The sequence below is a fragment of the Lepisosteus oculatus genome, chromosome 8 (assembly GCF_040954835.1).
Source record: "Lepisosteus oculatus isolate fLepOcu1 chromosome 8, fLepOcu1.hap2, whole genome shotgun sequence".
NCBI classification, from domain to species: domain Eukaryota; kingdom Metazoa; phylum Chordata; class Actinopteri; order Semionotiformes; family Lepisosteidae; genus Lepisosteus; species Lepisosteus oculatus.
The window spans coordinates 40,630,278-40,656,722 of record NC_090703.1 but is presented as its reverse complement, the minus strand read 5'-3'; the positions used below and the strand labels follow the sequence as shown (position 1 = coordinate 40,656,722).

Below are 26,445 nucleotides of genomic sequence, written 5' to 3'. Positions count from 1 at the left end.
CAAACATTTTTGCTGGAACATTTCTACTAACTTTAGGATGGGTTTGAGGTCTGCTGGGTTAAAAACCCTTCCACCTGAGGCCTGTATCTGATTACAGCCTTATGACATGGCTGAGCTTTTCCCCACTCAGGGGAAAAAACTAGAGGAACCAGGAATTACAACAAGCCTCTGGTGATGTGGAGGCCTTTTCTCCCAATTATATACTGTATTTAAAATGTGGGTGAGCACTGTAACACTCAGTTAAATAACTGAACTCTTCAGAGACCTCATAATAGGTTCATTTTGAATCTTTTATTGTTTTCGGTTCCTAGACATGTAGCTAGTTGCTTTTAACTGCTGTATGGCATATATTAAAACTTAATTAATTTAAAATCTAGGGGGAAAAAAAGGTTGTGACCAAAAGGTTGCTAAGGTTCCAACCAAGCAGCTTGTTGGTTGAGTCTAGGAAAGAGCTCGGTGTCCATGGAAACCGGCAGGTCTGTAGGTCTCTATGACTGGGCCTGAACTCCCTGTGGTCTTCTGATTTCATATTTTTACTCCAACTGAAGTCTTAATAAGGTAAAATTGTTTAAGACTCATTGTAAGAGTCAGGACTTGGTTTCAAGAAACAGGAAATGTAGCACGCAGATATATTTCAACTGGGATGTTTTCTGAAGAACTCCTAATTGATCATCAATTAAAGATGTATAGGAACAGATGGAATAACACTGAGGTACACACTCACATTACAATCATTCTGAGTGATGCATAAACTTGTTGGGAGACGTACCACCTGTTGTTGATATGGCAAACCTTAATGGGAGAGGCTCAGAAACATGGCTTCTGGCACAGGGTTCATGCTAATACCGACATCTGTCCTTCTCATTAAGACTAATTAATAAACAGTCCTTCTGGAATGAGAACCGGGAAAACACAAGGAACGCTACTGTATTGGATGCCGCAGGGACTCTGAAGACAGGACGCTTGCTTCTCTTTGCTGTTTAACGTGACTGCCTTTCTCTCTTTCTCTCTTTCTCCCTTTCTCTCTTTCTCTCTCTCTCTCGGCCGTCCCTCTCAGGTTACGACTGCCCGGCAACGGAAGGGATTTTCGATTACGCCGCTGCAGTAGGCGGAGCCACGCTGACGGCCGCCCAGTGCCTGATAGACGGGACGTGTAAGGTCGCGATCAACTGGGCGGGAGGCTGGCACCATGCAAAAAAGTAAGGCTGTGGCTGTGGGTAAGGCTTGTTCTGTGATTGACAAAGATGCAACAGCATACGGAGGCCGTCCTTCCCTTCCTGTTTGGTTGGCTGCTCACAACCTGACTTCCAGGGAATCTTACTGAGCTACTTCTTGTGGAAACCCAGTGGATCACCTTTCACAGCTTCTTAGGTAGCTTATTCCAAACTTGGAGGGCTCGTTATGTGAAGGAGAGACATCTTTTTTTTTTTATTCCCCATCTGCATTTACACGTGATTTTAATTTGTCCTCTGGACAAGCTTGATGAGCTTCAAGTAGTTGCTCGGGGTTAAATCTCTTGGCGCCTTTAAGGATTGTGAGTGTAGGTGTGAAAGAACCCACCTTTGTTTAGGTGATGGCTAGTTATTGCTTTTCTTACAATCTACTTGCAGAGCGCCATGTTGACCTCAGGCTTCCCTCTGACTGGAAGACATCAGACTGATTCCTCCTCTGTATGCTAGAGCAAGATCTACCGAGATTAGGCAGAGACTGCCAAGGTTGAGCTCTGTCCATTAGGATACACCAGGCAGACTGATGAAGAGAATATACTGACTAGACTCATAAAAAAAAAACCAAGGATGTAGCTAAAAAAAAGTTTTGGAAACTTCCATTCCACTAGGCTTGGTCTGCCTTGGTGGGTGTAGAAATGGAGTCTGAGTTGGATTCAGCTGTGGTTTGTGTTTCCAGGTTTTTCTAATTCCAAGTCACAAACAAAAAAGCTGAGCAACAAAACAGTGCTTTGTGTTGGTGGCTAGAATGACCTTTCAGTTCTGACACTTTTCAGAAAAGCTCTTCCTGATTCTGAAGCTTATCCACCTACTTGCCTGCTACTCGGTCAGATATCTGCTTGTCTGCAGCTGGATGAAAATGAACTCAAATCCTAAAGTGGCAAAAAATGTTGAAGCTTGTATTTGTTTTGAAGGAAAACTGAACAAAACCACTGTATACTTCTGAAGTATACTTCGGTATATCTCTTGTGCCAACAGCCATGGGGAATTATGGGGAAGGGGCAGGCAGACTGTGTCTTCAGGTAGGATCTTTTAATGGTTGCAGACCATGTTCTGTTGGAATTCGAGGCCTCGACAGCTTGTTGCCTTTGAATCTTGGCCCATTGCGTTGGGTTTGGTGCAGGAAGGGTGCGCTCTGTGTTAAAGGTCAGCATTTGGGTCTGCTCCTTTCTCAAATGTGTCCATTAACCTTGCAACAAGCCCCTCTTTCACCAGCTAAATGGTTTCCCCTGGTCAGTTGAGAGACTCCCCAGGGCCTTTGCAAGTGGGAGCTTCTGTCCTGTGACCTGAAGACAAGCATAAGGTCCCTCTACTGCTCCTACATCTTTCTCACTAAAAGCAGTGCACAGGAGGTGCCTTCAGAGCTGGTGAAACACAGACGTTCCCTTTGGTTCTCTGCCTCTTTTCTGCTGAAATAGAAACCCGGGCCACATTTCCTCCTTTCATTCTGACACATAAAGGTTAGTGTGCTTCGAGGTGAATCGGTGAACAAGCACTGGTAAATTTGTTGTAATTGCCAGGAGATCAATTTGCCGCTTACCCCTGCAGAACATTGCACTGTTTGTCTGCTTTCAGCAAAGTAGCAGTCAGTCTGGGAGCCTTAAAGAGCAAGAAGACAAATATCAAACACTACATCTGGTCCAGTACCAGGTTGATAAGTGTGTACTTCACCAGTAGAAAGTACAGTCTGGTGCGGACAAGAACATTTACTCAGCAGATACAACAACTATAATCCAGCTACTACTTCAATATAATGAATTGTAACTTCTTCTAGTAGTCAGCAGTAGGATTATCTCTGAACCACAGAGAACTGAAAGATCAGCCAGCATAAAGGCCAGGCAATGTTGGCAGTTTTAGAGTAGTCTGTAAAAGTCACTTCAGGACTGTACTGGAATCCAGGAGAGGAATTTTGAAATGGGTTTAATACGAAATACCATGAGACTTGATTCCTGCAAAGACGTCTGTCTGCAGATAATTGGAACAGTTGTGGTTTTGTAGGGGATCTGACACTGAATCCAGAGAACGGATTCAGGAGTCATCAGGAAAAATATCTGCATGTGTGCGACTGAAAGAGCTTTCCGCCTCTTCCGAAACTGTCCTGCCTGGAAATGAATGCCGGAGCTCAGGCCTGGACCCTGCGGAGCACTGTGGTTATCCTGAGAAAAGCAGCTGGCCGTCAGCTTGCCCTTTTCCCACGGATGTCAACAAGGAAGCAAATACTCCCACAGCAAAATCTGGACCAGGCCACGGGTCTTGCAGGCCTGTTGCACGTGTGGAATGGATCACGTCGGCCCCTAACTTTTGTTTGCGTGGCGGAGGCGCCATCTTCTAAAAATATCTTTTCCCTTTTTAAAGTGTAGTGTGCTGATTTGGGGATGTTGAGTATTTAAAAAAACAAAACAAATTCGGTTCGAATTCTAAATAGCTTTCTTGTGCACCTCATTCTAATGTATCAAGCACCTTGGTGTTTAGCTGCTCCCATTGTCCTGGCTGTTTCTTTTTCCGTTCCAGAGATGAAGCCTCTGGGTTCTGCTACATCAACGACGCCGTCCTGGGTATTTTAAGGCTGCGAGAGAAGTATGAGCGGGTGCTGTACGTGGACGTGGACCTGCACCATGGTGACGGTAAAGCTAGTCTCCTCTCCGTGCCAGTTCTTTCATCCAGCCATACATTTTCTAACCAGTTCTTTAAATTCAGGGTTGTGGGGGAGGTGGGGGGAGAGCCAGGGCCTACCCAGCTAGTAGCAATGGGCGCAATGAAGGATACACACTGGACAGGACACCAGTCCATTATAGGGCAGATACACACACCTCCACACTCGCCACAGGGCCAGTTTTCAAAGAAGCCAGTTCATCTCCCAATGTTTTTGGACTGTGGGAGGAAATCGGAGCACGCAGATTACACCGACATGAGAATGGGAAGGTCATACAGAAATCGCTCCATATCCGGAATTGAACCCAGGACCCAGCAATGCTAACCCCTGTGCCATCATGCAGCCCAAGACAATTCGGACTATGAAAATTCCAAGTACAAGGGATCTGTCAACCCATATTGCTTTTAAATTAGTTTATTTTTTTGTCTGCTCCATTTGAAGACAAGAATACCTAAGGTCCCATATGTTCAAATTATTTTCTTTTCATGTTACAGGAGTGGAAGATGCTTTTAGTTTTACCTCCAAAGTCATGACGGTCTCCTTTCACAAGTTTTCGCCTGGTTTTTTTCCCGGTGAGTTCCTCTGATGGAGAAGGGGTGTGAGCATGAGTTTGGCTCCGTCTGCACATTCGAGAGTGCAACCAAAAACAGCCCTTTGCAAATTCCTGATTCAGTTTAGCCCTGAAAAGTTTGTTCTCAATTGACCTACATGGTTAAATATAGGATTAAATGACATTTATCTAATCTCCAGTGTTTTCCTTCTGGATACATTTTGTTGTTACTTTAGAGTAAATATACAGCTCCACAGAGAAAACGGAAAGCTTTGTGGTTCCTGTCGGGGGGGACTCCTGTCGGGGGGCACTGCATGCTTTAGAGATTTATTTACATTTCTCTCCATGAACTATGTGGATTGAAAGTTGGTGAATTGGGTTTTAAAGAAGTGATAATTGGTGGTTCCCATTTTTTGTTTAACGGAATGTGTTAGTGACTGCCTGTTCATCTGCCGCAGGGACTGGAGATGTGTCGGACACGGGGCTTGGCAAGGGCAGGTGGTACGCGGTCAATGTCCCACTGCAAGATGGCATTCAAGACGACAAATACTGCCAGGTCTTCACCAGGTCAGCTCTCTCTCATTGCTGGTCTCTGCTGCCTGCGTGTGTGGCACACCTTCACTTCCAAAGCTCTTTACGCCCCGCTTTCCTCTCTCTGTGTGTCAAAGACTGAAAAAAAGACTTTCTCAAAAGGTGAATTTCTTTTTTTTATTTACTAATAGAATGGATTGCTGATATGCCGGTGCCAGTCTAGGAAGTAAAAAATAATTTTCTGATTTACATAAAGGGTTAAGTATTTGTTAGGATTTAATAGTGTGCTAGAGGAAGCATAAAAAATTCTGTAGCGCACATTCAAGTTCAAGTGACACTGTACAGTAGGGTCTGGACATCTGTAAATTGAACATTCGCGATGGGCTTTTCTATGGAAGAATAGCAGAGCAGGATGAAACTGGGCTGAAGGTTCTTAACTGCAACTTTGAAATGAGAAACACGACAGACAAGGATTGTCAAACAAGTCTAGCTAGTGGGCGAGTCTCTCCTCGCTGCCTGCCCCATACCTCCCAGCTACCCAGCATCAGCATCTCAGCATGGTCTTGTTTTTGTATTGCAATGAGCAGTCCCAGGTGTGTGTCCACTGTGTAGAGAACATCAGGCTGGAGATGACTTTACGAGCTCTGATCATTTTGTTGCCGTTTAATTACAGTGGGGCAAGCTAATCGCACAGAGAGAAGAAAGTGCAGGCATCCTCGGGACACAGAGGAGGGATTCATGTTGTTTATTTTAGCTGAGTACAATAAGTTTGTGATTACTGTTTCTTTTAGTTAATCGATGTTCTTTAACTTAGTCATTGCATTAGTATTTTGATAAGGGAATGTTATATCATATGTTATATACTGTAGTACATTGTGTAAAGGTATAGGGGTGAACATGATTATTTTAGAGTTTAGCTATTGGTGAGGGTTTAGTGCTAAATGTCAAGACCCTACTCTACTGTACTGCTCTAATAGGTCTTCCTTAGATATGTTGCCTCAGGATTGCAGCTGCTGAAGTACTGGGTTGCCCTGCAGCTGCATGAGTCTGCCTGTTGTCTTCTGTGTGCCTCAGTGTCCTGCAGGAGGTGCACTCCATGTTCAACCCAGAGGCGGTGGTGCTGCAGCTAGGGGCAGACACCATGGCCGGGGACCCCATGTGCTCCTTCAACATGACGCCCGTCGGCGTGGCGCGGTGCCTGCGCTACGTGCTGCAGTGGGAGCTGCCCACCCTCTTACTAGGAGGAGGTGCGTGCAGATTGTTTCCTTTGACAGTCGTGGCTCCATAGAGGAGACATTTCCATTTGAGACCCAGAAAGCGTGGCTGCGTTGGATCTCGGATGAGCGTGCGTTTTGAGACCGGGCAGGTTGTGTCATAAGAATGTAGGAATGTTTAGAACAAGGAGATGGTATTTGGCAGGTTGTCCTTACTAGAAAAAGACCGCTTTCTCATAATGGAAGAACCTCAAAATTCATGGCTGGATATCTTGCATGTCTGGGCAAAAGGTGACGCAAAGAGTCTAGGCTCAGATCCTCTTGGCTGCATCCCTGTTTTTCTCCGAGAATCTCTGCTTTGCACAAACATTGTATCCCCGCTCATCAAATAAGTCAATTCACCCTATAGTTTAATATTTTCTCTTTAATAGGTTTTGCACTTTATGGTTCTGCTCTTTCTGACCTGTGTAAAAATAATCCCGACAGGTAAACTGTAGGCAGACAGGAAATAGCAATGCTAATCAAAACTTCACTTTTCACTGTCCCCTCCCAAAACACAGTGTGCTTTTAAAGTTTGTTGTCTTATTTAAAATGCTGCGTTAGGAAAACTGTGCACAGTGGAGCAATATAATTTGGAATATGTGCAAGAGACCTTTGGGAACACATTGCCATGGACAGCGATGGTACATCTACATCATGTCAATGTGACTGCTGTTTATAACCACAGTGGCTTGTGTGCATAGTTGGACATGGTGCACAGATCCATGACGCTGTTCAACGTCCTCTTTTGCTGTGCGTATCCTATTATTCCATTTGTTCATACCTGATTTCAGTGCAGCTTTCATGATAGACTTGTGAATTGGACTTTACATGCTCAGAAAAAACCAAAACACCCTAGCTCTTTCTTTATAGGTAAACCCCTTCCCATACACACACACAAACACCCACCAAACACATTGTTTGTCTTCTGTGTGCACTCATCTTATTCATCTTATTAATAACGCTGTTTCGGACTGGGTCAAACAAACTAATGCATTTGGTCTGCTGCCAAGGCTAGAGCAAGCTCCAGCTGTGAACGAGCGTGTGTTCTGTTAAACGAGGCACGATTCAGGCACGCTCAGTCCCTTTGTCGTTCATCGGCAACAGGGCTCTCAATATGAAACAGATTTGTCTGAGACATGAGGAAATGTGTGCTGTCAGAAGCAGCCTGTTTGATATACCACTGAAAGTGCATGCTAGCAATGTCTTTCTAACCCAGAGGACCACAAGAAAATGGGCTGCTTGCATCAAAGCAGCGAAGTGCTTCACGTGCAGAAATTGTCAGGTTCTAAACGGAGATCAAGCAGGTGCTTCGGCTGTTTCTCACTTATTCACAGCAGGCATTTCTCCTCCACATCTCCCTTTGGGGCCACATGATGCAATGCTTCGTGTATCCCAAAACAATCATGTGCTCTTTGAAATTCCATTGTTTTTACTTCCTGTACTTCAAACATCCCTTTTACAGCACCTTCATCAATGCACTTTGCAGTGGATGTGCATAGGCTAATTGCAACCCTTTTTTAATTAAGAATTGATCTTACCAGAAAACGGAAAATGCATCTCTGCAAATTGGTGAGCGGTGGTCAGCCTCTCTGTGGCACTATAGTGTGAAAAAGACTGGAAAACAAACCATGGCCACTGATGTAAATGTATCCTTTTACAATCTTCTGGGCTTTAAAGTTTAGGATTCAACTTTAATTCTACACATGTTTTTCCATCCAAAGCCAAAAGTGTTATCTACCTTTCAACAAAACGTCTATACAGCCAAGAACGGCTGGATAGTATTGGCATTATGTAATCGGGAACATACTCTAGGTTATTCTACATAATATATAGGATGTCAATTTTACTGATTTTTGTTTGTCGTTGTTTTTTAATTTATCTTAAAAGGCTTCTCGCTGTAGATTGACTGTAGATTTGGTTTCTAGAAAACGTCTCTATCCATCCAAGCCCTCACTCAGCAGGACCATCAAGCCAATGTTAATAAGATCTGACCCCCTTCCCATCTTTCCAGCCTTCAAACAGGCCTTTACCTTGTCCAAAGGCATGAGCAGTTTGGTTATTCAGTAGCAAAACAGAAAAAAAGCTTAGTGATTCTACTGTTTTTTTTCTTTCTTTCCTTAAATGAGATCTCCACTCAAGCCTTCTTATCCGTCCAGCAGATGAAAGGTTCTAATTAGACGCATACAAAGACACCATTTACTTCAATCTGCCTTCTCTGCTTGTCTCTCTTTCTCTCTCTTACTGTGCTGGAGACAGGAGGCTATAACCTTGCCAACACTGCCCGGTGCTGGGCCTATCTGACTGGCACGGTGCTGGGCCAGACACTGTCCTCGGAGATTCCGGACCATGAGGTAAGGTTCCAGCACAGCTCCTGTTTCTGCCTCTCCTGTGCTGAGTCATTCCCCCTAATCAAGGGCCCAAACGCTCTTCTCAATACTGTTTTGTTTTCAGGTGGCTAGGGGAACAATAACATACTGTCCCTGTGGCACAGGGACTGCTTGTTTCCTTAGAACCCTGGGCTTTTCAAGTCAAATGGGGAGGAAAAAAAAGTTTGGAAGGAGGAGATATTTTAAATTCCCAGATAATTGATCTGAGAGAGAGGGACAGAAACCTGGAGATATCTCTCCTCACAGCACAAAGAGGGGCTTTCTGTAATTGTTTTCGTGGTCACCTAAATGAAAGAAATTCTTAATGGTTTCCCAAAAGAAAAAAAAGGCAGAAAAAGAGACCCCACCCTAGGAGTTTACCACTGTCGTTGTAGAGAGTGCAGGACTGTAGGCTTGTGTGTAGTATCAGCTCATGACTGAAGGCCCTGAAATAGCCACCTGTCTCAGGATCTCTGGGCTTCCTTAGAGTACACCTGAGCAACTGTGCAATTCTAATAAAAATATGTATAGAATAAGAATACTGACAGAGCAAACAGCAAGGCTTTCACTGGGTACACAGGAAACGTCCTACAGTCCTGAGTTTGCTGGTTTAAATCCCGGCTGTGCCATTGGCCGATGGACACAGGGGGTGACAAAATATTCAGCTACAGTTGCAAGTTGCTTGAGCTCAAGAAAACCTTGCTACTTTCTTTTAAAAAATAATAATTAACAGTATTAGTGGCTTGTCAATGCAACTCTTGATGAGTTATGCTCTTTACCCAACCCTTCCAGAGGCTAATTATTATTATTTTGTATGCCCTCATTATTTTATTTATTATATCTATCTATTGGCATCTGTAGTACGCATGTTTATAGTCAGTCAACAGGCATTGGTATTTCTTTGGTATGTGTCTTTCAAAAGACAATGGATATATGCTTAATGAAACTAAAAATGTTAATGTAAAATATAATAATGTAGCACAATAGTGTCATCTTTCACTAGGTGAAATACAAATATAATTCATGTGCTATACTGTAGATATTTTAGTTTCCTTTACATACAGAGCTGCTACTTTTATTCATATTTGATGTAGGTAGGTTAGGTCCCCTTTTCTGGCCATAAAGGCCCATGGGGGAATGGGGGGCAAGGGCCAACATTTTTGTCAACCGTCCGACACTGGAGGTGGAGGTGATGTGGTCATCATCACGCTCTGGTCGGCCTGTTACCCCCGGAGGGATTGACCCCCGGTACTCATTTGGCAAGCAGGCTGAGTGGACCCGGGAGCCCTCTGGAAGGAATTAGAGCAAGCTACATCACTCACCCCTACCTGGGATTGAACCCGGGACCTTCCGGTCAGGAGCTAGACGCACTTGTCATCTGAGCTACCACTGTTCCCATATTTGATGTGTAAGCTGTAATACAGTACAAATGAAATGATTGTAAGAACTAGTTACAGTTTTTCACCAAAATGAAATCTGTTTGCCACATTTCACTGCAGTGGAAATGTATTGAAACCTGCTACCAGTCATGCAGTTGGCGGAGCTAGCTGAGGTTGAGTTGGCCAGGGTGTATGCAGGGTGATGGGCACCAGCTGTCACCTGTGAGCTTCCAGTATCGTCAGTGATGCTGGGGTGAGTGTGCCCAATCCTCACTACCCCACCCCACAAACTGTTTTATGGGTGCAGTGGTGATGCCAAGCAGCTTAATTCCACTTAATTCCAGGAATTCCACTGAGGTTTCTGGTGATTTTGCACCTCGGGCTGTATGGGAGTTTATTGCCAGTAGCTAGAGCCCTTGCACGTGTCCACCAGCAAGAGGTGATGGCCAGAATCATTTAGAATTGAGACTGCTGAATACTTCTTGATTCTACGATCTTTAAATGTTTTGTACACTCGCAGATATACTATAAGTAAATTAAAGCTCTGAACTTTACTGACCTACACCAAATGGAGATATTTTCCTTAACCTCGTTTTTGGTCCAGCATTTCTAGCACGGAGTCACGTCAAGGGGGTAATTTTCAAACTCGTTCCCACTTCCCAAAAGCAAAAAGTCAGTCTTCTTTTTTTAAAAAAAATAAATCTGTTGTTTGCACAATTTACACCTTATGTTTTCCAACTACTTTGAGAAATTGGGATGGTTTTGCCTCTGTATGAACATAACGAACTAAATCAGACCATTATACCAGCAGCCATATCACCCTGCAACTCACAACTGGCAACCCACTGAAGCTAAGCAGGTGTGAGCCTGGTCAGTACCTGGATGGGAGACCTCCTGGGAAAAACTAAGGTTGCTGCTGGAAGAGGTGTTAGTGGGGCCAGCAGGGGGCGCTCACCCTGCGGTCCATGTGGGTCCTAATGCCCCAGTATAGTGACGGGGACACTATACTGTAAACAGGCGCCGTCCTTCGGATGAGACGTAAAACCGAGGTCCTGACTCTCTGTGGTCATTAAAAATCCCAGGGCGCTTCTCGAAAAGAGTAGGGGTGTAACCCCGGTGTCCTGGCCAAATTTCCCCCCTGGCCTTTACCCCATCATGGCCTCCTAATAATCCCCCTCTATGGTGAGCATGTTGGAACTTAAGTTGGTAAGTGAGTTTGGTGTCCTGTGTTCATTCTACAAAAGAACGTAAGCACTTTAAATTCCCAAGCAAACAGTAGGATTAAGTATCGAACTGGAAGAAAGCCTGTCCTGTTGTAGGTCCTGTTTTTTACGCTTTTAAAAAGTGATTTGAATTGGTGCATATAAAGTTAATATATAGTAATACTTAAAAATATGACATCAGATTTTTGTACACCAAAAAAAAAGAAGCTGGAACAAAATCAGAATCCAAACTTTGCATCAATGCTGGAGATACAGTAGCTCACCTGGACATGACTTCCTCAAACAGAAATTTTGAAATCGAGTAATGTTTGGGAGCTTTTATTTGGTCTTAAAGATGGTCAGCCGAATGGCCACAATGGTCAGTCAGCAACAAAAAGGAAAGCTGCTGTACTTTTAGAAGCATGAAATCAGGCCAGAGCTGTGGCCATCTACTCATAGTGCTATGAGAAAGTTCATTACTGCTTTGTTTTTGTTTTAAAGAAGACAGAGGAAAACATAAACTGGTGCATAGGTATTGTTTGCAATAGTTTGCACTGTGCCTCTCGCATACAAGCAAATGATACCTGTAGATGAATCTTGCCCCATCTCACCACCACCACCTGGGGTCACTCAGTTAGTAGGCCATCAACTCCCTGATAAAAGCGGCTTCTTCCTTTTCTTCTACAGCCTCTTAGTTGTCAGCCTTTTGTTGTATATGAGCGACAATCAAAGATCCACCCCCCCACCCCCAATCCTCATGAGTATTGTCTGTGAGTTTGCACCAAACACAACTGAACTGCAGTGGGCCTGGGAGATAAAGAGGTGCCTGGAGCCGAGAAAAGAGAGAAATCGCCTTCGACTGTGAAATGGGAAACAAAAAGGACTTTGTACCTGCTGCTCAAATCCCTTCACTTCACCAGCTGCCCTAGGGTCCTCGTTGCGAGCCCCCAGTGCAGGCAAGCCCTCAGTGTTGGACAATAAGGAGTCAGGGTAACAAAGGGCTTATTGACCTCCCAAATAACAACCCCCCTCCCCCACCTAAAAATGCTCAAATTTTTAAGAGATTGAGCTTTAGCAAGAATGGGTTGTCCAAGTCCCACGAGGGCTTCTGCCTGCAGTCGTTCCCAAATGTGTCCTGAAAAACAAAGCCATGTAGTTTGGGAACAACCGTGCCTGCATTTGCCATTTTTTGGTGTGGCAGCTCTCACAAGTGGTTGTACCTCCTCTGATGGGCTTCTCGCTTGTCACCAAGACGATGGGCCCAATTTCACGCCCCCTCCCACCCCAGTCCAAATCGGCCACCTCCATTTCTCCCAGCAGCTTCCATCACCCTGAAAAGGTGTCACGTTTCTCTAAAGACCACTGCAGCCCTTTGAAGGAGAGAGACTCTCAAGGCGCTGCACTTCAGGAGCAGTGTCAGTCTGCCGTTCACAAAAATAAAAGCAAGAATTGAAAGAGCACTCAGGCCTCCTGAGTGTTATATGAGGACATTTCAACACAAATCGCACAGTTATCTTATCAATATTAATAACCCCTTTTCTTTACTGTCATGGAAGACCGGTTTTAGTATTTTCAAAATATGGAATGTAAATATGGATATGATGTCTAACAGCTGGAGGGGATGCATTCATCTTCCTCCCAGTAGTGGTGTGTTCTTCTCAAGTGACGTCAAACTCTGTGCCGATAGGACTTAATAACCCTCCTCTACCCACGCTGTGTGTGTTATACTGTACATGAACTGTGTGGCCTACCTCTTCAGTCAGATAAGACTACCAGTATTGTTACTACCTCTAATGTGTTATTGTTGTTCTTATTTGACTCTTAAAAGGAAGAGCAGAGAGGTTAGGAGTGCTGTGTGTAGCTTCTTGAAAGTCAGGCATGGAGAAGGCAGACCCTGCTCTGAGTATGATTAATTGTCCCTACAGTACGTAGCAGTCAGACATTTTTAGGTTGCTTAATCATTACAATTCGAGCTCCTAAATGCGTGAACAAACATTAACAAATGAAACGATATAAACGACATATAAGAAAAGGTGGTTGTCTGATATTCATATTGATAGAGGCTCCTGTTCCTAGTTCAGTGATGTGCGTCTGCTACCAGACAGCTGCAGCTTTTTCTTTTTCTCGGACCTCAACCGTCACCGAAGCTTGCCCGCCCTCTCCCATCGTTGTTTATGCCTGAAACACATCCTGCCATCTTGTTCATTGACGCAGTTGCTTGTGGTATCGGCTCAAGGCCTGCCCTCTCTTTCCACTCCTCCTGCAGTCCTTTGTCGTGGTTCCCTGCCTGCTCCTTTTTTTTATTGTTTGTTTTCCAAGAGAGAAAGAGCGCCCATCACTTCCAGCCATTGTAGGCAATGTCACGTCCTTGGAAAGCCGGAGCGTTATGGTTGAAAAGGAAGCGCCTCTCCTGCAGTACGAGCCGATCCTCCGCTGTTGGACACGGCAGGATCTCCCAGGGAGGCTGTGTTCATGGAACTCAATGGCCCTAATAAGATTATATGGATTTCCATTTCCTGCCGTCAGTGTTATGGAAATTTGTTGCTGCTTCCTGGAAGATACTGGCCTCTCCCTGATAAACAAAGGAGGCTTTATTCTTTGCTCAAAGGAAAGATAACCAGAGCAAAATGATTACAAGAAAAATTAATGCTTTTGTTACTGTACATGCGATGTCCGATATAATTTACATAAGCTCGTTTTCGAGTTCTGTATGAAAATAAGACTTCATTGTGCTGTTCCAGATTCTGATTTTATTGCTCGATAATGTTTTGCACAGTATTTAGTATTTCATAGGCAGGTTGTATGCATTTCCCTGCATGAAGAAGTATGATTAATTGGAAGGTTCTTAGTTTTGCTTTCAGATCACACCCCCCCCACCCCGAGGAGACGGTTATTTGCCTTTTGGTTTCCCTCCTGTATCACTGTATCGGACCTTTGTCAAGGTTCTAATCATTTTCATAGCTTTTAAAAGAGGTTTGCTTCTCCCAGTGTTTTTTTTTTCTTTTGATGCACTCCCTATGGCTCAAGGTTAAAGTTTATCAGGTGGGTGTTGGGATAGACGTTCTGGCTAACATGAGAGTAGTTTCCTAAAATAACCATTGTTCTTCTACGGTGACCGGACAGTTCCATTTAGATGGGGACGGGCACGGATCTGCAGGGCTTGGCTTTCATCGTGTTTCCCAGGAATACTTTGCTCAAGGTCTTTCTTCCCTTGCTAGGGCGCGTCACTTCTGTGGTCTGGGGAAATGGCAGGCTTTCAACTGCCTTTGCAAAATAAATAAAGGAAACTCGGGCCCTGATTGAGGGGGATTCTCACTGATGTGTTAAATTTGTCTGTGGAGAAGAAGACTTGAAAAACAGTGTCTAGACAAAACTTATCTGTTTCAAGAACAATAGGCTGTCTTTTTCCATTTCCCCTGTATAATCTGTATTCAAAAGAGACTGTCCTGGCATTGAGGTCTGTTATGGGATTGAAATCGGTGTCAGAACTTTCACCTTTTCCACTGCATTGCCTCTGGGGAGTGTTGTAGACAAGGTATTTTCCTTCCCATTTAGTTTTACAGTTCCTCCTCCCTTTTCAATTGTCCCCTCAGCCCCATAGTCAATTCTCAGCTCTGCTGCAGCTCATGCACAATCAAGGAAGTGCTGGGGTCTGGTGACCTAATGTGTGATGATGGGCGAGGTCTGTGTGGCTCCGAGCAGTCCGACGAACCACCCACACATTGTATCTCCTCCGTGTCACAACTCCTCCATGATAGGCTCAGCTGCCTGCTGTCAGAACTGCTGCACACACTTGTCTGTCCTTGGCTCTTCCTGAGAAAAGCCTTGGGGCTCATGAATGGGTGAATACAATATCAAAGCCTCCTCCTGTTGTTCAGTGAGTCACGCAGCTCAGAGCTGGGAGATTTCAATCCAGGCTGTCCATTTTGGTAAGCTTGGCTGGAGGCACTGTATGATTACCACACTTCCTTGCAATAGCCAGAAAATCCAGTCATGCAATCCAGAATGTTTTGCGTCACTGCTCATTAGTACTGCTGTGACTGTCTTGACATCTCTGCATTGCTCTTCTTCTCCTGAGAGAAGATGTAACAATGCCTTGCTGCAAAACTATGCTTGACACTGGTGTCTTCTGATAACTATAGCTGTGAAACTGCTCCCCGGCATGAATCCGAGTCTCCCCTAACAACTCCTGTGGAATTATTACTTCCAGCTGGTGACTGTGCCAGCTGCACAGGAGGAACGTTGGAACTTGCCGTGTATTTCCTGTATATTATCGTATGTGATGCATATATGCCCTTATCTTTTTTTTTAAAACATTTTTTTCTCAAGACTGCTCCTTCTGTGTCCTGCAGTATTTCACAGAGTACGGCCCTGACTACGTGTTGGAGATCAGCCCTAGCTGTCGACCCGACCGGAATGAGCCCCAGCAGCTCGAGCACGTAATCAACACAGTGAAAGGTAATAATCCTAGAAATCCGACTCGTCCCACCAGGAGTATGTCCAGCGCGTGTGCACAGTCGTACGCAGCAGGACCTGAGTCCTGCTTTTGGCACAGACCATAGGCTAGGCGACTTGACTCAGCATCCCAGGAATCAGGCTTAACCAATCAGTAAATTGAAAATAAAAGTCTAGTATACATTGCCTTAACTGTACATAAAGTTTTATTTGTATCCGACCATATTTTGAATTTTGACTTCAGCAGCTTAAAGTTTAGGAAAATATTTCACTTATGAGCCAATGCAAAGTAACTGTTTTGACCCCGTAGCTGAATATGTATAGTGTAATTGGAATCTAATTACTTTAAGCACGATAATAGTGACATTATCGTACGATGACAATTAAATCGGACTACAAGACATTCAGGCATGAAGTGTAGACTTTTGGTTGAGATACATCAGCAAGCATTCCTTCTGCTCCAGTTCCTTGCCATACTGTAGTTCCATTGGGCATTTAGGCATTTAGGCATTTTAAATCTCTCTCGTCACTTTTTGGAATTCCTAAAAAGTGAGTAACATCTCCCACCAAACAAACCCATTTACTTAAGTGCTAGAGACAAAATTGACCGCTTCTCTTACAAGTCCAGACTACATCTATGGTAATGCCAGTAGGCATTAATTTTGCTTTTTTTTTCAGATTTCCAATTTTTAAATGTCGTCTTTGCATGGTTTTTTGCTTTATTTTGCATGAAATGTTGAAGTCTTTGTTATTTTATTCATTAGCAGAGCTCCTGCCACAAGTTAGGTACTGTAGACGGTTGGCATTGGAACAGAGAAAATAAAAAGTAGTTTGTGTGACGCGGCAAGAATGGTGAATCTTCAAACCTGTAGTGGACTGTGAACTGCTGAGGGATGTCACCAGCTTGTCCTCCAGAAAACTGCTTGCTCTTACATCTCGTTAGCTAGCAAGGCACAATAAGAAATATAAAAACCAGTTAAAACACAAGCAATAGCTATACTGGGGTGCTGTGAGGAACTCCTGTTGAACACTTCTGCTGTTCACCATGCCCACATTGTCATCAGTCTGTCAGACAGAGGAGATCATTCAGCTCACCCTGCTCGTTTGTTCTGTTTCTCTCTATGGTAGCACTGAGTAAAAGCACTCCCCCGCCCCCAATAAACAAACTCAGAAGCCAGAGGAATTTAGGACCCTGGGACTGTGTGCACTTTACGGCCAGACATTTCTCTTAATTTCAGTTCCACCTGCTTCTTCAGTTTGACCACTGTGGGACAATAGCCTTATGTGGTCTCCAGTTGCTGGGGTTTTGAGCTCCTTGAACTTCTTCCAGCCTTTCTGCTCTTCTTTAGCTTTTCTACCCACCACTTTCCTCTCCCGTTGTTTCTTGAGTCATCCAGAGACTCTAGACTCTCTGCTTTCATTCTGCAAACGTGGTCAGTTCAAGCCTAATTTATCTGTGTCTTAATCTTCAGTTGTTCTTTTTTTTTTTTCCCCCGCTTTCCCACATTCCCAGAGTCCCCTGTCCGTTCCCAACATTTTCTTTCACGTATAATAATAATAATAGCTGACACTTATATAGCGCTTTTCTGGACACTCAACTCAAAGCGCTTTATATGTAATGGGGACTCCCCTCCACCACCACCAATGTGCAACCTCACCTGATGGTGAGCCATAGTGCACTAGAATGCTCACCCCAGATGGGAGTGAGAGGAAAATAATGAGGCCATGATTGGTAAGGGCCAATTGGAAATTTGGCCAGGATGCTGGGGTTACACCCCTACTCTTTTCGAGAAACGCTTTGGGATTTTTAATGACCACAGAGAGTCAGGACCTCGGTTTTACGTCTCATCCGAAGGACGGTGCCTGTTTACAGTATAGTGTCCCCATCGCTATACTGGGGCATTAGGACCCAGTTAGGGTGAGCGCCCCCTGCTGGCCCCACTGACCCCTCTTCCAGCAGCAACCTTAGTTTTTCCCAGGAGGTCTCCCATCCAGGTACTGACCAGGCTCACACCTGCTTAGCTTCAGTGGGTTGCCAGTTGTGAGTTGCAGAGTGATATGGCTGCTGGCATGATAGATGCTGTAGTTTATTGTTACTTTGTCTTCTGGGTGGTGGCAGTCCCTCCAGCTGTTTAAAGAGGTACCACCAGAGCTGCCGTTAACCTGCGACTGACCAGTCCCATCCATACAGTTTTTATACTTAATGCTACAGAAATTGGGATAAGCCCATAGCCTGTTAAACCTCCAGGCTCAAGTATGAACTGCTTATTTGTCTCTATGAGGCTGTTTCTCTGGCCAAGATAAATGTATTCATCCGCAAACTTAACCGATTCCCATTGACACTGACTGTTCTTCACTAACTGCTTATCCCCAGGGGTGCATGTAACCATCCTGGCAGCCCTCCCAGTGAACCCGTCTGTGTAAATAGGAGCAGTTTATTTGTGTTTCATCAGAGCAGGTCAGTTCTGCGAAACTTCCCTGAGCCCTTGTGCTGCCCCAATACTACAGGACAGTGCTGTGAAACTGCCCCTCAGCCCTTGTGCTGCCCCAATACTACAGGTCAGCTCTGTGAAACTGCCCCTGAGCTGTTGTGCTGCCCCAATACTATAGGACAGTGCTGTGAAACTGCCCCTCAGCCCTTGTGCTGCCCCAATACTATAGGACAGTGCTGTGAAACTGCCCCTCAGCCCTTGTGCTGCCCCAATGCTACAGGTCAGCTCTGTGAAACTGCCCCTGAGCTCTTGTGCTCCCCCAATACTAAAGGACAGTGCTGTGAAACTGCCCCTCAGCCCTTGTGCTGCCCCAATACTACAGGACAGTGCTGTGAAACTGCCCCTCAGCCCTTGTGCAGCCCCAATACTACAGGACAGTGCTGTGAAACTGCCCCTCAGCCCTTGTGCTGCCCCAGTACTACAGGTCAGCTCTGTGAAACTGCCCCCGAGCTCTTGTGCTGCCCCAATACTACATGACAGTGCTGTGAAACTGCCCCTCAGCCCTTGTGCTGCCCAAGTACTACAGGTCAGCTCCTTGAAACTGCCCCTGAGCTCTTGTGCTGCCCCAGTACTACAGGTCAGCTCTGTGAAACTGCCCTTGAGCTCTTGTGCTGCCCCAATACTACAGGTCAGCTCTGTGAAACTGCCCCTGAGCTCTTGTGCTGCCCCAATACTACAGGACAGTGCTGTGAAACTGCCCCTGAGCTCTTGTGCTGCCCCAATACTATAGGACAGTGCTGTGAAACTGCCCATGAGCTCTTGTGCTGCCCCAATACTACAGGACAATGCCGTGAAACTGCCTCTCAGCCCTTGTGCTGCCCCAATACTACAGGACGGTGCTGTGAAACTGCCCCTGAGCCCTTGTGCTGCCCCAATACTACAGGTCAGCTCTGTGAAACTGCCCCTGGGCTCTTGTGCTGCCCCAATACTACAGGACGGTGTTGTGAAACTGCCCCTGAACTCTTGTGCTGCCCCAATACTACAGGACGGTGCTGTGAAACTGCCCCTGAGCCCTTGTGCTGCCCCAATACTACAGGTCAGCTCTGTGAAACTGCCCCTGAGCTCTTGTGCTGCCCCAATACTACAGGACGGTGCTGTGAAACTGCCCCTGAACTCTTGTGCTGCCCCAATACTACAGGACGGTGCTGTGAAACTGCCCCTGAGCCCTTGTGCTGCCCCAATACTACAGGACAGCATTGTGAAACTGGCCCTAGGCCCATAAGCTGCACAAACACTGTAGGCAAGCACTATGAAACTGCCTCCAGGCCCTTGTGCTGCACCAACACTGCAGGTTGGTGCTATGAAACAGCCCCTTAGTCAGTTCCCTGGCTGCAGCACAAGATGTTAGCGGCTGTGAGGGGGTTAATGCCCCTTTATCCACTGACCACCATAGGAAGAACACTGTATGAATTCAGTTTCAAAACACATCTCACTGTGGAGGAACAGATGTGACGCCGACCACAGGCATATGTTCCCAGTTGCTTTCCTTTCTTTTCCTCGGTTTCTTGCGGCCGGGGCCATCTGAAGCCAATATGCAAAGAAAAGGGAATATGACCTGCATTAGGACTGACACTGCACATTCCACTTCATGTCAGATTCCGAGTGAAATGGAGGTCAGCGGCTCGGGTGAGATCTAAGCCTTGCAAGCTGAGGAAGTTCCACTCAGATTTTTTTGTCTCTTTCTTCAAGTCCTGCACATTTGCTCACACGAAAACACTTACTGGTCCTCCTAAATGTGTAGGGTTTTTGAGGAAATCAGAAAGTTGGCTTTGAAAGCAATTGGAAATGGCTGTTGTCAGTCAATCAATTTTATTCTTTAACGGTCCTTAAATCTTATCATTTTCAATGATAAGCACCTTGGACATAAGTTAAAACTAGAAAAAGAGAAACGGAAGCGGGAAAAGAATACTACAAAATGTATCTATAAATTCTGAAATTAACAGAAAGAATTAGGATAGGAATTGAAAGCCATTGAGAACAAGTAAGTCTTGAGGCGAGATTTAACAACATCAGCAGAGGGTGCAGTTTTTAGATGTTCAGGGAGAGTATTCCAAAGATGGAGGGCCTATCTTTGAAAAGGGTCTGTGTCCCAGTGGGCAATGTCAATTCCAAGGAACATTGAGCAGTCTAGAGAAGTTGGTGGGAAGCTGGGGGGGGGGGGCTGACATCCACCCTAAAGCTCAGTAACTTCACCAGACTGGGCTTGCTGTGATGGGTCTGGCCAGTCTCTGCACCACAGAAGGGTATTCAGCAGCCTCCTGTCTCACTTATCAGTGGAAGCTGGTGAATTGTCTACCTATGCCTGGGATAAAAACACAGGGCTTGATTTACACATATTTCTGAAATGCTAGTGAACATAAAAACACTGGCAAATCAGAAAGAGATTTAGCCAATTTTCCACTGCTCGTAGCTTATCAATACCCAAATGCTACATTCGCAAACCTAAAATAAGTGTTTTTTTGCCCCATGTGTGCAGTGTGAGATGAAAAGGCCTGTTCACCACTCCCTGTCCTAGTGCTGTTGACAGGGCGCAGCAGGCTGCCTCTGTGGGCTTTTTCTGCAATTGGGAACACAGGGGCATCTTAATTATCTGACTCTGTCTCTAATACAGCTGAAAAGGCCAACATGCTTTTTTACACTCCCTTTTCTCGCATGCCTTCACCTCCGCCCTCCTGACACCTAGCTTGGCAGCGTTGCAGTGAATTTGTTTTTTTTGTTCTTGTAGTAATTGATCTCTGGGGTCTGGCAGTGCATGATGGATGCTTGTGAACCTTCAAAAGCACATTTACATGCGTGACAGCTGAGGGCGACCAGGCCTGTGATTTTCCAGAGCACAGTTTATCTTAAATAAGTGCATCCTAGTCCATCTGTGGAAGGGACTGAATACTGCCAGACTGATTTCCCATTTCTTCAAACCAATACGATTGGGCCTGTCTTTATTTTCCGTGTCTTTAATAGACGTCCAGAGTGAAAGCGACTTTAAAGCTCTGTGGCTTAGTGACTTGTCATTAAACAGGCCTTGCATGTTTTTAAGCACACTGCAGCTGAGCCATCTTGGTGGAGGATAATTAAAGGGTTTTTGTTTTGACTTCTTGTGGCTGTGGAGAAATGTGTGGAAGCTTTGAGGAGGCTGGGGGCCCCAGAATAGAGAGCTGTGTGCAGCTGCGTTCTCTGTACCACCTCTTAATGTAACAGTACTCCCAGTGTATATGAGGACACGTGAATTGCCCTGTAGGTGAGGGAAGACAGATTAGACCTACACATGTAGCACAGTTCACCTGCCAGGGGTCCCTGAAATTAATCACACCGACCACCATCTACATCGCCTTTCTGGGCAGAGATCGAAGGGAGAATGGCCCGTAAAACTGGCTTTAAGGGAATTTGGGCAGGACATTGACTCTGCTGCATTTGTCCAGGACACCAGTGCTACAAATGCTCTCTCATTCAAGGTCCACCAAGTGTTTCCTTCTTCTGGGGCTTATGCAGAATCTCCTGCATCACTGGTAATTCTCCAGTTTCAGGATAAAGAGATTAAGCTTTAGGCTGAGCTTTGAAAAACTGCATTTAACGTTTTCATGTAATTGTGAATTGATTAACAGACCTTTCCCCGTTTTCAAATTCTGTCTACAGATGCCCTTGGTACATTTTTCATTTTGTGACATTTGCCCATATAAACAATGTTAATACTGGTGGATGGTCTGTGGCCAGGTTTCACCTCAGTCCACTGATCTCTTGAGCTGGACCTGGAGAATTGCCTAGACCAAACCTATTTTTCAATAGACTAAAAAGACACCAGTACCTTCATTGTATTTTTCACTGGGAGGCCTCTCTGTGGTCTTGACGTTTCTGATCGTTAAAGTGCTGTAGGCAGAGATGAAAGATAGGCCCAGCTTGTTTCACTTCTAACTTGAAACAGAATGCTAATAACTGCACTGCTGGTTAGACTTTTAGTAAAGCTGCCCCTTCCTGATATTTTTGTGTGTGTTTTAATTAGAAGCAGTTATAGGTCATTCATGTTTTTTATGTAATCAATCATGGCATTTATAGAACACAAAGAGAAATGTGATCCATAACAAAACTTTAGAACTCTTAGTATTTCCATGACACAAAAGTCCTCAGAGCTTGTTACCAAAAGCTTATGTTTGGTCAGATTATTTTATTGCCTGCACACTGACAAATTCCTTGTGAGGGTTCAGGTTCTAAGGAACACAGGCTCTAGAGCTGCAATCTCAGGTCAGAGAGTCTAACATTAGTTGTAATGACAAAATCCTAGACATTTGGTTTATTTCTTTTTTAAAAGGATATACAGTGTAGCTTTTCTTGTTGTCTAGCATGCAAGACTGTGGAGTTAGGGTGTGGGAGTGTGCCTGGACACTCCAGGGCCTTTCTGCCTGTCTGAAAGTGTGGGACCTTCCTGCGGGTGTTACTGGAAGAAACATATGCAGATAAGCAAAGGTCCCTTTCTGTTTTTGACTGCGAAACCATTCCCTTGTTATCACGAAAAATACTGAAAACAAATATTTTGTCATCAGATACTTGTAGCTCAAACTGTAGTCTTTGTTTACGCTTTCCCTTGATGCTTGGTTCATCTCAATGCACTACACATGCAATGTGATGCTAATCTGCTCTGCCAGCAGAGGTAAATACCACTTTCTTTAACTTTGCTCTTTATTTCATTCCGGATATTTTCCACTCCTGGCAAACCGATGCAAGGGGCAAGCTGAGGGCATAGTGGGGATGGAACACAGATTTGTACATTGCATTCAAAGCACAACAAGCTTGATTGGCTCTTAAAAGGCTCATGGCTGCTTGTCTGGGATTATCCACGCAGAATATGTAATGCAGTGCCCAGCATGAAGTAACATGGTGAGGAGATGAGCTGCTCTGTCAACCCCACTGCAATGCCAGAATTAAAATTGATGTGCTTCCTGTGCCTTCAAAGCCTGGCATACTCCAGAATCCCATTTTTTGAGAGAGCTTTCTTTAATCAAGCCCTGAATTTCACTTATTGCTTGGCTGATGTAATTCTAACTTTCTTTAGTGTGGGGTGTCGCACGTTTTTCCTTTTTTATTACGAACACGGAATTCTGATGCAGAGTTACTTTCGTATGGGCAAAACACAAGTGGGGTGACTATAAATGGATAAGCTCACAGACGTACCACTGCACAAGCTTGACAGCTTGCTCATTAAACTCTTGCGTGTATTTTTGAGTCAGCGATTATCCACCCAGGGATATCACAATATTTTGCTAGCAGCTGCTGTGACTGATTAGCATAGGTAATAAATGGTGGGCCCTGCAGTTGTTTCACATTATTGGAATTTCGGGTAACATCTGGGGAGCATTTATGAGACTGCTAGCTCAAAATACACACACATACACATTATCTAAAGCTGCTCAAAGTTTTGGAAACACCACCTAATGTTGCATAAAAATAAACTTGCATTACTTCAGCCAGAGCGTAAAAAATACATTTTAATTAATTTCTAGCAATGAATTTTGAGTTCATACCATAAAATAGTTGCAGGTGCTTAGAGATAAGCTCTTTATTAGGCACCCCCATGCACAATTACATTTCCAAGGAATGAAAATGACCTTTTGCTCTGAAAATATTGGGCGTTAAATGTTAAATACTCATATTTAATAAAAGCGATTTAGAAGGTATTGAAAGTAACGTTTAGTGGCAATTTGAAAAAACAGCATATACAGTGAGCTGCATTTTCAGGGCCTTGGCTCCAAAATCAAAACCAAAAAGAGAGAAAAGACTGCGAAGGTATTGAGTCCTTTAAACTACAGCTGAAGAAGACTGGCCAGAGCATACATCCCCATTAATGGAATCTGGAATGTTCTGAAGAGTTATCATGCAAAGTGTTGGAATGCAAAATGGAATAAAACATCTGTGAGAACAGGGAGAGTGAATTAATTTCATGACCTGTATCAGAAGAGTCTGGGTTTAAAAAGAATAAGAAGAAAACCCATTGTAGGTTTCTGAGAAAGAAATGGGATTCTGCAGCTACAGTGCTAGATTATTCAAAACTGAAAGATGCCGAGCTACACAGTATAACAACCCTTTTTGTGCAACTAGGATATCTGAAATGAACACAATGACCTCAACATAGAAGGACACTGCTAGAAACGGGAATAAGATTTGGAACTGGATAGCTCAAACAGTATCTCAAGAAAATATAAGTAATGTCAAAGAATGAATGTTGTCTGTCATGAAACTGAAGGAGGGGGGTGTATAAAATACTATCTTCTCATGTTCCCCTCAGTTAGAATGTGAGGTTTTGTTAAATGCTGTTTGTTCTTCAGGACTCTACTCTTTACATCTATAAAAAGTGTTTTGTTGTTGGTTTCCGTACAGGATTGGTAGTTAGTTGGTTTCAAAGACACTGATTAATGCTGTAAATACTACACCTGTATCACACAGAATATGTGGTCAGAGCACGATTGTAGCAGTGAAAGATTTGATAAGTGAATTTTACGGCAGCAGATCATTTTTATTGTATTTTAAATCTTTTTTTTAAGTCTGTTTTTGCAGTCTGGCTTGTCGTTTTTCATGAGGGGAAAAAAAACATTTTATTTATAAATAAACTTTACAGAAGCAAATGGGGTGTGTGAAATGCAAAGCAGACCTGTGGCCAGTCTGTCACTTTCCATTGTTTTTTTTTATTATTGCACATGTTGTGGGACAGCCCTGCAACACAGTTCCACTGGAATGATTTATCCATTAACTGTTCTGAAGCGGAGAATCCTACCACCTCCTCTTTGTTGTCACTGCGTCAACCAGGCTTTGACAGTCATGTAGTCTTGAGTTATAACTGCAGAGAGCTCTTCTAGGGTTCTTTAAAATGGAGGGAAGTTAAATTATGGTACAATTTCGCTTTTGTAAGGAGTGAGGTTTTTGTGGTTCCTCAGAATGTGTACACAATCAATTTCACCCCATCTCTCTCTTGTTGTTTACAGGGAATCTGAAGAATGTAGTTTAAAAGCTGTCTAAAGCTCAGATTTCCAAAGCAGGGAGGCCGAGCTAATGAAGACAGTATGTGGAAGTGACCGCCGGAGGGGAGATTTGGAAAACATTACTTGAATGTTTCCAGGGAACTTTTAATGGGAAAACCAGCTAACTGATGTTGCCTGTTTTACTTTTTTCTTTTTTTTTATACGGACGATTTAATACAATGTTTTAAGATACAGATGAAATGCAGACAGGGTAATGGGTTACTCTGTGGCTCATACACAAGATCCAGTAACATTTGCTCTGTAGAGGAAACTCGGTTTTGTGGCTGAAAAGGATGAATTTTTAGATCTGAAAGGGATTTTAATACGTCTTTGTTCTGATCTGTGTTTGTTTCCTTTGTAATGTGACGGCACATGCACGGTGCAAAAGTTATACAAAGGACAGCAATATTCAAAGTTCATGTGACTGCTTTTAAACCCTTAAACCTTAAAGTGAATGAGAGTAAAGCAGTTGTAAAAGGCTTCATCAGTACATCTCTTTGCTCTTTCACATGTGGTGAAGTATTTTTACTTAAAGACTTGTAAGAAAGTATCACTCTTTTGACAGTCTGTCCTGATTGAAACGTAAAGCCTTTTGCTATAGGATTGTAAACTCCTTTCTGTCCATAGTTTTTTTTTTCAACATCCAAATAAAATGCCAAATGAGAATGGTAAAAGTGTTCAGAAGGAGATCAACACTGTTTCATGCTTGTGTTCTGTATTTTGTTTCTTTCAGTCAGAGTAAAATCTCTGCTGGTCTCAAAACAGCTCCCCAGTACATTCTGGGACTTGTTAAAGTTGAAAAGCCAAAGTTCAAGTGCTTTTCAAGAGCAGTCTGTCTGGGATAGTCTCCTGTTGTGATCAGCTGTGGGAATCAGCCAGCTTTTCTCTGACTGCTGGTACAGGTATCACAATCCATTGAAATAGCTCTCTTCCAATCAGTGGTACAACAGAACACCTTTTTTGAAAACCCTGAATGTCACTGTGATTGGATCCATGGCTGTTTCACAAGCGAGAATTTATTACAACCATGTTTTGCAAAGCTGCTGTTCAAAGTAATTTCCCTGACCTATCTGGCCTGCAGAAGCCTTCCTTTAATCAAAATGCAGTTTTATTAAAACGTTTAATTCATATGGGGAGGCGTGCAAGTGTTTGTCTATTTCCAAACTGTTTAAAATGTTATAGTTTAAAACTGTTATACTGTAGTTCCTCTTTTATGTCAAGATGTGAAATATGTTTTTGATTTGTTCCTGCAAATTTGAAAACTGCATGTTGTCTTTCAGTGTAAATAGATTTCTTATAAAAACAGTAATGTAACTGTGTTGTGTTTTATTACA

General features: G+C 43.9%; 1 protein-coding gene across 1 annotated transcript in view; it reads left to right on the top strand.

Moving 5' to 3' along the window:
- hdac8 (histone deacetylase 8) overlaps positions 1–26,425 on the top strand; it is a 29,890-nt gene extending 3,465 nt beyond the window's left edge. Inside the window, exons 4-11 of the mRNA XM_006632732.3 lie at positions 1,058–1,199; positions 3,738–3,850; positions 4,374–4,451; positions 4,888–4,996; positions 6,035–6,207; positions 8,473–8,567; positions 15,516–15,621; positions 25,076–26,425. Coding sequence (XP_006632795.2) covers positions 1,058–1,199; positions 3,738–3,850; positions 4,374–4,451; positions 4,888–4,996; positions 6,035–6,207; positions 8,473–8,567; positions 15,516–15,621; positions 25,076–25,098 — 839 coding nt within the window. The 3' untranslated portion in view covers positions 25,099–26,425. The remainder of the gene's footprint in view (positions 1–1,057; positions 1,200–3,737; positions 3,851–4,373; positions 4,452–4,887; positions 4,997–6,034; positions 6,208–8,472; positions 8,568–15,515; positions 15,622–25,075) is intronic.
- Positions 26,426–26,445: the final 20 nt, after the last annotated feature.